This window comes from Montipora capricornis, unplaced genomic scaffold, assembly GCF_036669925.1.
Source record: "Montipora capricornis isolate CH-2021 unplaced genomic scaffold, ASM3666992v2 scaffold_474, whole genome shotgun sequence".
NCBI classification, from domain to species: domain Eukaryota; kingdom Metazoa; phylum Cnidaria; class Anthozoa; order Scleractinia; family Acroporidae; genus Montipora; species Montipora capricornis.
In genome coordinates this window covers 80,001-90,823 of record NW_027180211.1, presented here as the reverse complement: position 1 = coordinate 90,823, position 10,823 = coordinate 80,001, and the positions used below count along the sequence as shown (strand labels likewise).

Genomic DNA, 10,823 nt, shown 5'->3' with positions numbered 1-10,823 from the left:
AATTTTCCCCAGCATCTTGGTTAGGGTCCACGTTTCAATCCCATAAAGCATCCTCTGCTATCTGGCTTTAGTCGTCTCCATGGTCTCGTCCCAGATGGTATCTAAAAACTTCACGCCCCTTTGCAGTTTCTTTCTTCAATTCCTCGCTTCATCTTAATTAGTCCCTCTTTCCCCTCTCGTCCTCCCGGAGGACGTGCTTGTTTTGCACATCCGAACTATGTACGTCATCACCTTGTCTCTCTCACTTGAGTGCAAAGTTCGTCCTGCTGGGTCCTGCTCTAGATTTCTACATTGACACTTTATTCGGAAGATCCCGAGATATCGATGGTCACATACGTCTAATTTCTTTCTATGTGGATTTGTTTTTTGCTTTTTTTCTGGCCCCGTACAAAACCACTGACATGCATGTCTAACTGCTTGTGCCTTCACATCTAGATATTGAGGTTAGATTACTGCTACGAAATACCAAGCGCTCTATGCCACTTGTTGGTGGTGGTCAACAGCACTGAAGCTATGTCGAAACTTATGGCAGAAACGACAAGGGTGTACTAATATCACACTTCTCTCCATTTCAGGGATACCTGCAGTTTTTGTCAGCATATCTTTGGGCATCGCGACTGGAAAAAACGGAATCGATAGTTTTGTCAGCGACGAACAGTAAGCTCATCATTTTTACCAGCCAGCTCTTGCCTTAAGAAAGTGTTTTGTTTGTTTTAACTGATAAGGAACTACTTTACTTCTCCTAGAGAATATAAATGGGATGTCCTGTATATCCTGTATATTGATTTGCGGAGTAAGGTGATTGATGACTGAGAAATCATTGCAGGGAAATCAGGCATGGCTGACGGCCACTTGAAAAAATTCGAGGTTTGATCAGTCGTTGAAGCCTTTATTGTTTTTCAGAATTCTTAATCAGCTGCTTAAGTTGATCATTTCCAACTGCGATGAACTCTCTGTCAAAATCGCTTCATTGCTCCTGTCCATAGTAAGACCAAGAGTAACCAGTCTCATGACATAGCAAATATTGCTGGTCAATGATGTTTTTGTACGAGAAATTCGCTGTTAGCTTACTTTTCTAACAACTTTAATTAAGGTGAAGTTAACTTAATTAACTGTCTTATATCGCATTTTCCCTATGACCAACGTGGCTCTGCAGGTGTGTCATTTGAACTACACAAGACGATTTTTCTTTAATTTTTTTGCATGCGAACGGCACACTGCGCGAAGCTTTAGAGACTCTTTGCTGGAACTTTTGGCAAAGTAGAACCGATTACTGGTTTACGAAAGTACTTTGGTAGAAACAAGGAAAGCCAGATTATTTAATTTTGTCTGAGGATGTGTTTAAAATGCCTGGAGAATCACCCCATTGTAATGACATTTTGTCTGTCTAACCAATCACGGACTTTCGTTATTAACGTGTTAAGCTATTCCAATGCCGGATTACTTCAGAGACCTTTTTAGAAAAATAGACGAACAATCTTCAACGATTCACAGGAAGGAGTTCAAAACTAAATAACCCATGTTTGGTTTATTTGTTTGTTTGTTTCTGTTTTCAAACAAGCTGCTGGCTTTCCTCTGGTAGCGGCGCCCTTTGGATATTTGCGACGTTTGTTGCGTTGGTTGAACTTGTAAGTGATTTTCGGAATCAATAAGTAGTTTTAACATCAATGGCCGCTGCAGCAACGGCAACGCCATTAAACAGGAATATCATTGGTTACGGATAATCGTGCAACAAGTGTGACACGCATGTTAGTGCATTTCTTTGACATACTCCCCTTAAAGGGGCACTGTCATTCCAAATTTGCTTTTTTAGGTCAAAAATGGGTAAAAATCTAAATTAGTACTTAAGCTCACTCGTACAGCATTTCTGACAACCCACTGACAAGATTTGAAATATATTTAATTATGGCACAAAGAGGTATTCGTATTTAGTTTCTGGTGTCTCCAAACTTGAAAAGACTGGCCAGTTTTTTCAAGTTTCATTCCGTTTCCATCCTTGCCATCCTTGGATGCAAACAACAAAAAAATAGCTTCAGTGAACTTCAGTGGTCATTGGCAACAAAACTACAGCATTATTTTTCGGTTTTTATTGATGCAAGGACGTCTTTTAGTGTTTTGAAGTTTAACTAAAATAGCGTGACACTGCCCCTTTAACAACCACCTGAAATGACCTAATTTAAGATTTCAGAGACGAAAACGTAAGCTCACAACGGTGAATCGTGCATTATTTATGTTTACTTCAAATCTAGTGTCCTTCGCAACCGCTTTTTGGTTTTGTTCACGCAGCACTCCCCCCGAAGAAAATACAAAAAATAAAAAAGGGCGGGGTGAGCGTTGCGTGACGCCCCAATAACAGCTGCAAAAGAGACTACTTCAAATCGGTCCGTACCAAATCACTTATGGCATACTTTACTCACGTGCTACAACGTTAACGAGATGGCATTATCACGAAATCCTTAAGATATTGGTAAGTTAGAGTGGATTTTGAAAAGGAGTTATCGTTGAAGTTGCCGCTGTCGTAATAGAGACATTTGGCATCGCGTATTTTGTTTCACGTGACATTGCCTTGCTGTCGAGTTTGCACTTTGCGGTTCAAGTTCTAACGACTGTATACCCTTCTTGCGGCAAGTGATTTACCGCAGACAGGAGCCCATTAGTAGGAGCCTCCATATGCAGTAGATCTTTGAGTCAACTTTTGCGCGTATCTTTCTATTTTTAGAACGAACCCTTGAGCTGGAGACTCGCATTTACATAAATTTACATCAATTTTCAAGATTTAAATACAGTGTTACTGCTTTATTTGTCTTCGTTAGACAATGACTTTATTCTGATTGGCCTTTTAAAACAGTGTGTGCAGAGCCGAGGAATTCTTGGCGTTCTAAAAATAGAAAGATACGCGCACAGGTTGACTCATAAGGGCGTGTATGAGATAGGCAAGCTCGTACTCATGGGCTCCTGCCGCAGAGTTTTTCACCTTAAAATTCTGTAGGAACTCACGTTTCAACCAATAAGTTATGTTTTGTTTTTTAACTCTTGAGTGAACACAATTTTGCTGATCATTTGCACCTCCTTGAAGACGCTTGCTCGGTTGAATTAAAACATGTAAAGTAAAACAATACATGGCGCGTTTTTTCCCGCCAAATGCCGAACCTTATGCTCAAGTCTAATTTTGTCCCTACGGCAAACGGCAAACGGAAAACGGCAAACCGCTAACGGCTAACCGCGGTTTGAAGTTTGCGGTCGGCTTTGAAAACGCGAAGCTAAATGTCCCTAATATTTAAAACTCCGGTGTCTTTTATCTATCTCCTTAGAAAAGAGGTTACATCAAAACGATGGGTAGCTAAGGAACCACGTTCACAGGCATTGCGTGCCGTGAAACAATTTTCGTAGCTGAATTCATCATATCAGATCGTTACGACAAGCAATGCGAATTTCCATAACAAAACCAAACGGTCGAAAAGCCTGTCAGTTGAAGGTGGGCTTTAAAAGTCACTGCACAGGAGGAGTGACACCAGCGATACCAATGCGCCTGTGCGACGTCCGTATTTTTTTTTTTAGTATTTTTCGGTTAGTGATCGTTACTAATAATTTGCTGGCTAACATTTCACAAGAAGGACGTTTAATTTTTTAAACTTCTGCACGCTCGGGTGTAGCCATTCAGTCTGATAAAACCCGAAACGAAACATATAATGCCAAACAATAACTTTATGATCTGTTATTGTAAATAAACATTTCTTTGACACAAGATACCTCTTGAACCAAGCGCCTTCAAAGGGGTTGGAATCCCAGCCCTTGCCTTCCAAGGTTTACTCAGCTTTCAATATTTGAGCCCAGGCTTCTGCTCACGTGACTTATTTCGGTTCTCCTTGGTGTATTCTGGGACGATGTCGCGTTAAAAGTCAATGGCGGGGGTGTTACACCACCAACTCCAACAAAATTCGGGCAACAACATGTTACATTAAGAATCACCCTGTGCGTTATGTTACACCAGACAAATTTAACAACAATGTTGCGTTTAAAATTGGTTCATGTAACATCACCTTAATCGAGATTGGAGCGGCCCACATCCCTGCCGCCTAAGTAAAAGAAGCCCTTGGGTTGCCTTCGACTGAGTTCGGCCTTCTTCATCTCCTGTCTTTTCCTTTGACAAATGTTCGTTAAGTTGATTGTTACTCTATTGTTTTAGGCGAACTCGGTAATTGTCGTGCGAGTGATAAAGGAAATGGTATCAATGCAACATACATCGCACAAGCAGATGGAACAAGCCAGGTGAGATAGTTAACATCTTAAACTTCTGTCTTTTGGAAAGCTCCAGTGCAAGTTTATGTAAACACATTTTTTGTTGCAGGTTGGGGATCAGAGCGTGCTTGGTGTTGATGCCCCTGTTGGGTATCACGTGGTTATTTGGTCTCTTGACACCAGTACACACTGCGTTTCTGTACGTTAATGTCATTTTGAACTCCACTCAGGTATGACTTATTATTACATACTAGGTGTTGACTCCTGGGAGAATTGTCGACACTGATGCAAACCCTCGACTGCGTCTCGGGTTTGCATAATTGTCTCGACTTCTCCCAACTCCCCCTCCTGTTTGGATGAGGCTATGCAAACACGGAAAACGTCCTTTAAATAGCTCGCTCGCTCGAGATGCGCCATTTTTCAAAAGTGTTTCATTAGTAGTTTTCGAACCGAAAAGCACAGTGGTTCTCGTTCACCAATTCTTTGCATTAATACGGATTCTGCTCAAAAAAAGTTAGGATTACGACTCTGGTAATCAGAAGAAAGTAATTGCCAATAATTTGGTGGCTTAAAGTTAAAGAGAATTCTATAGAAATTTGCCGACTCGCCTAACTTTAAGCGAGTTGAAAAAGGAACTGTTTTCACGGAATTTTCTGTTGCCACTCGCTAAGCGACCTGAGAAACTGTTCGTGAAAACACGGCCAATGGACCTGAAAGCCCCTCTGGGAAGTAGTCAATTTAGTATGTATTGTATGTATGTATTCGAACCCCGTGACCGTGCAATTGCGTCGCACTTTATTCTTTGATTGCATTCACGTGACAAGATGACTATGTTGGTGCCAAACAAGAGAAAGAACTACAATAATTGTAGCATAATAACTGGGTCAAATTCCCAGAAGACTTTTTTTATTACTGTTCTTTTCACCAACATGCCCACCGTGACGTCAAAATTCGACTAAGAAAATGCTTTGATATAATTATTTGATGACAATTCAACCTGATCCTGTAGTAATTCCCAATGTAATTCTTTCATTCTTTCCCAAAGGGGTTCTTCATTTTTGCTCTTCATTGCTGGCCAAAAATGAAGAGGTAGGACAGAGTTACTTAAGGTTTTTTGAATTGTAATTTTCAGTAAATTATACAAAAATACTGTAATTCCAATGCTTTGCCAAATATTTTGAAGTGATTCTTCATTTCGTTCTCCGGAGGTAACATGTAACTTCTCTGCTAGTACAATCGCGGAAATGCTCCATTTCCAGAATTTAGATCTTAGTAGTCAGTATATATGGCGGGACAATTAATTGGCCACTTTGAGGTCGCGCGGGAGACAGGGTTGAGAGTCTTATTAAATTGCTTAGTGGGAGTGTTTTGGGGAAGAGCCAGTTTGATCTGCAAAGCAAAACGACTTTCGTATACTCTTGTACGATAACGATTAACTATCTTTATAATTTAGTAAGTAAACGTCGCATGTACCTCAAACTCACTGACCTTTTGATCAAATCTTTTTGTTTTCGGGACAATTTTGCACCTTGGCAAGCGAGCCATCATTGTACAATATTCTGGTGGTTTAGGAAGCTCAGCTCCTGGTATATTGTTTTCTTGTAATTTGAGTTCTTGCTCCGCGCACACAATGATGAAAATGAGTTTCCCAATACGTTCACAGTGCAATTCAACAAGGCTCTCGACCCTGTTGCCCGTACATGATGATGTACGTTATATGATACGAAACGTCAAGTTAAAATGCGTTATAATGTTTATCACGGCAGTTTGCTTTCAATTATTGTTTTTAATCAAGTTAAAATGGCCGAAAAACAAGAGTATTTATAATTCAGTCTCGTCGCATGCACTTTCGTTATTATCAGTATCACGCAAGGATTTCCTGCCTAACTTCCTACGAAAAAGCTGCGTGAGGAACATTAACGATAACTTTTTTTTCTGATATAGATCACGGATGTCTACATCAACGGAAGCAAGAAACCCACAAAACAGCAACAAACTCGATCAACACACACATGACAGCTAGTCTGGGAATCGAACCCGGGGTACCTTGGCGGGAAGCAAGTCATCGTCATCATATCTTTAATTAACCTTCGGATTTTAGAGTAGCTTGACTTATCTTATATCATCGAGAATTTACCCTCCCTACCATGATACACCACATAGGACAGGCCGCAACAGCAGGAACTTCATGCTTTACTCTTTGCGAATAGTGTGCAGGTTATTTTTGCCCGACCGGGGGCCATTACCCGTAGCCTCCATCTTCCATATTAACACTCTAAGTCAACCCTTTCCCTTCTCTTTTTATTTTTAGAAACACCTCCAAGGGGGGCTTTAGTGGGTGTTTTCACAATAGGCAATAAGAGACCAATAGTCATCACATACGTATGTGATGTATGGAAGCCACTTCACGTATGTTCTCAGTCACATATGTCAAAATATAGTAGTTCTAAAAATAGAAAGATACCCGCGGGAAAAGGTTAACTTAAGGGTACAATACGTATGGAAGCTTCGGGTAACGGGATCCTGTGCAATTACCATTGCGCCAGCTCTGCTCTCACGACTTCCTGGTGTCATCTCCGCTTAACTCCTGGATGCTTCGAATTGTTCGTAGAAGTTTAGCGATCTGGAATAACAAGGAAAGAGTTTAAAAACGTACATTAGCGTCGTAGATCTTAAATTTCCTTATACGAGGAACCAACCCTGTCACAAACATGTTTTAGAATGGTGTCCTGGTAGCCGCCGCCGTCGTCTTTCAGAAAGCTCCTCCATGGTGTCGCAGCATCCGCAGAGGGATCCCTAATCCCTCAAGATGTTTTGTTCCCTTAACAAATCAAACCTCGGTTGGATAACTTGTTTGATACCCAGCCCATTAAAACGCATGTTGAATTTATGGAAGAATAACAAGATTTTTGTTTAAGAGGTTAAACAAGATATGTTCAAAAAAACCATATCTCAGTGCGCGGCCATGCACTCTTTTAACTCCTTGAAACGCGAGCCGGCTTTCATTCGGTGCAAATCAGATTTTCTAACTGCATAAAAAATTAAAATAAGAAGTAAAACATCTGTCATTTTAGTAGTACTTCCGACCTTCAAGATTTCAAAATTTTCAGGCGGAAATTTCTCCAGAACCGCCTACAAGTTAGCGTCTCCGGTGTTTGCTTGTTAGCCCTCCCCCCCCCCCCCTCCCCCCCAAACCCAATACAAAATACGCTCCGCCGTCCCAGTTCAACATGATCTCTTCTCAAAATGAACGATTATCGTTCATGATTCGTAATTTGCTTAGAATTTACTATTATCGATAGTTTATGACATTGTGTCCCAGGACTTGTGGTAGCAGAGATAATAAGGAAATAAAAAGTCGTATCCCATAGAATATCGCTGCTGAAGAGTAATTAGGCATAAGTTAGAACAATAATTTATAATAATAATTTAATTTTAATGTGCATTTTGGGGTTTTCCTATTTCCTAATGTGCTTCGTTCACTTGATTATAAAAAAAATCGTTAAATTGTACGGTCAATTTACTCTGCGTGTTATCCAGACTGTACTGTAACGCGCCCTGCAATGTAGTATTGACTTTTAATTAAGTTATTGTGAAATGAATTAAAAATGTTCAGTACATACATTTGAAAAAGAAACTGTACAAGTCATAATTTAAGATACAAAAATAATAATAATAATAAAATAAATAATAATAATAATAATAATAATAATAATAATAATAATAATAATAATAATAATAATAATAATAATAATGATAGGTAATAAGTATGGGTGATCAAATGGTGAAGCGTGAAATTAAGGAATAATTTCACGCACGTTTTGTCCAAATTTCCCGAGCCTTTTGGAGGGGGAAATTATTTGATTTTGGACAAAACGCAAGTGAAATTATTCCCTAATTTCATGCGTTGACAAAGTACTCTTTAATTTTCAAACCTGGACGCCATTTTAGCATTAAAAGTTGCCATGGCAGCAATGTAATTTCACATGTGAAATTGTAAATTAACGCTGAAATTTCGCGCCAAAATTAAAGAGTAATTTGCCACCCATGTTATTATAATAATAACATACCAATGCGCAATGATGACATAGGAAATCGAGAGGCTCCTTAGCCCCATCTCTAAGCCCAGCAAATCGCGGCAAAATAACAAATGCCGTCCTAAGATAATATGTCTTAAGATGGCGCCTAACAAATGCCGACCTGAGAAAAATGTCTTAAGATGGCGCCTACACGCATCCAGTCTGTCCATATCACGCATTTCCTTAGGTGGTGAATTCCATATGGTAAGAGAAGCTATGGCAAGTGCCCTACCACCGTGGTCCTCTTAGTTTTATGGCAGGAAAAGCAAGCAGCAATCTTTGATCTAAGATTGCGCCTAGAGTGGCTGACTTCATACAAAGTAGAGGAACTTAGCCGCACAGCTAGGGTCTTTCTTGTGCTATGAGTTTTTGCCAAGAGAAAATCCTTATATCATACAAACACCTACTTTTGGAGGATCACGGCCAAGTAGTAGTAAGTAGTAAGAGATTTTAAGACAATACGAGACAATTGCCCGAACGTACTGCTTATTTTTGGAACGCACGAGCTCTTTTTAGACGCAAAGGATCGTAACCGGAAGTTATATGTACAGGGGTTGAGACTGGGGTGAACAGGGTGACGAGGTGAGGTCTTTCACACGACAATATTTTATGCTTCAGTTCACACTCTTCTCCAGCCTGGTTTTTTTTGTTACATATTTTTTTAAGCTGGAGTAAACATTTGAAGGACGAATGTGCGCCGAATAAGGCGAGATTGCAGCAACAAATAGGTAAACGATCTTTCTTTTCTTAACAGAGAGCTTTAGATTCTAGGACGAGAAAGACTACGAGTACGAGATTTTCTCATAGAACAACAGTGAGCGCGCGCAAACGAGCGTCATTTTGGCGGAAAAACGTGATACCGTCGTCATTTTAGTACGAGGTTTTGCAAAAATGTCGTTGTGTCAAAACAAGTCACCAACACCGTAGCAGTTTTGGCATTTTTCGAGCAGGAAAAGGCTCAGTTACTAGCAAAAAGAATAACTGAGCAACCTCTGCTGCTAACAAAGAGTAAGACTAATCGTCCGGGTTATAAATTTTCTAAGTATTTTTGCTAAAAACGGGCCGTCAAAAGTCGTCCCCGTCCTAGAATCTGAAGGTCCCTAATATTAACCAGCAGGTGGTCAAGCTCCCCAGGAGTTCCTTTAGTCTGATGGGTACAGCATCTGACCAGTGTCACTGATTTTCAGCTGTCCTTTCGCATCTACCTTCTTCCCCCTTCCCCCTCCCCCTTCTGCCCCAATCTCCCCTCTTCTCCTCTCCCTTCTCCTCCCCCTTCTCCTCCCCTTTTCCTCCTCTCCCTTGTTTCTCCCCCTTCTCCCCCCCCCCCCCCCCAATGATCTTTTTGATCCTTTTCACGGGTGCATTACACCATTGAATATAAAAAGTTACATCTCTTGTGCTGTTATCTTTAAGAACCGGCCATTTGGTTTATGATAAAGAAGCGTCGCTTTGCCTTCAAACGAGCCAAAAACGTTTTGTTTCGGACATAAGGAATATCGTCTTCGGGACTTCCATGATATAAACAGGAAATTTGCCTTTTTTACAGTGTAAGAGGTTCCTTGTCTAGGTTTGACAGATGCTAACAACTGCTTGTTTGTTTGTCTAGCGAGCAAAGCTCCAAGTCAAGCGAGTCTGCGCGTTCCCGAGTAAGAGGTGGTAAAACCACGCCCATTGGTAGGGGTGCAGGAAAGGCGCAGAGCCGCAGAGGAGTTGGACCGATGCCGAGATAATGGCACAAGGTGTAAAGTGGCTCAAGAGCTGTCAAGGGACGTTACTTTTGACAACAAGTTCGACCCCATTCTCCAGGCCAGAGGAACCGCTTGTCTTCGTTTTAGCGGCCTTCTACTCTTTTCATCACTGATGTGGATGCAGCAGATTCGGAAGAAGAAAGCCCTAACTGAAACTGGAACTGTGAATGAAGCTGGCAAATTAGGCAAAGATGAGCATGTCGCAAAAGGGATGATGAGTTGGTTTGATCCACAATGCGCGTTGTTGTAAGAAAGAAGCTAGAGACTGCTGCATAAGCATGAATAAGCGTTTAATTTAATTGAATTAGACTGTTTTAAGTTTCAGGAAGAGAGGGTTGTTTACCAAAGTCTGAAAGGAACGGCTGTAGCCTAAGGCGAACCAGTCAAAAGGCGTCGATACAATCCAAGATGGCGATCAACAGTCACGCTAAAACAGAGGCGAAACTGGTGGAAGAATTTCGTTGGCCATTAAAGTGATCTTAAGAACAAGAGGACAACTGTGAACATTATATAAAATATTACTGACATTAATATAAGGGTTTGTACAGATTATCACAGCTCTGTTTGCATCAACGGTTCAGTAAGATATCCAAATTTGACAGAGAAAGCACACCTTATTTAATTTGCGCCTCATGTTCTAACAAGTCCTTTTGTATAATCGAAGAATGAGTGAGAGTAAATGAAGTATAGAGGGGGCTCTGTTTACGTTTTTTTACCTCTGCCATTAGCACAAAGGCTATCGCTTTCTAATCAATCA

At 40.6% G+C, this 10,823-nt stretch overlaps 1 protein-coding gene across 1 annotated transcript; it reads left to right on the top strand.

Annotated features, from left to right (window-relative positions):
* Positions 1–575: 575 nt before the first annotated feature.
* Positions 576–7,343, top strand: LOC138036246 (adhesion G-protein coupled receptor D1-like; the record flags this gene model as incomplete). The annotated part of the gene is made up of 6 exons (XM_068882591.1): positions 576–657; positions 1,562–1,628; positions 4,187–4,269; positions 4,349–4,469; positions 5,285–5,328; positions 6,184–7,343. Coding segments are annotated over 6 exons (476 nt in total), but the record flags the coding sequence as incomplete, so codon positions are not given.
* Between the last annotated feature and the right edge of the window lie 3,480 nt (positions 7,344–10,823).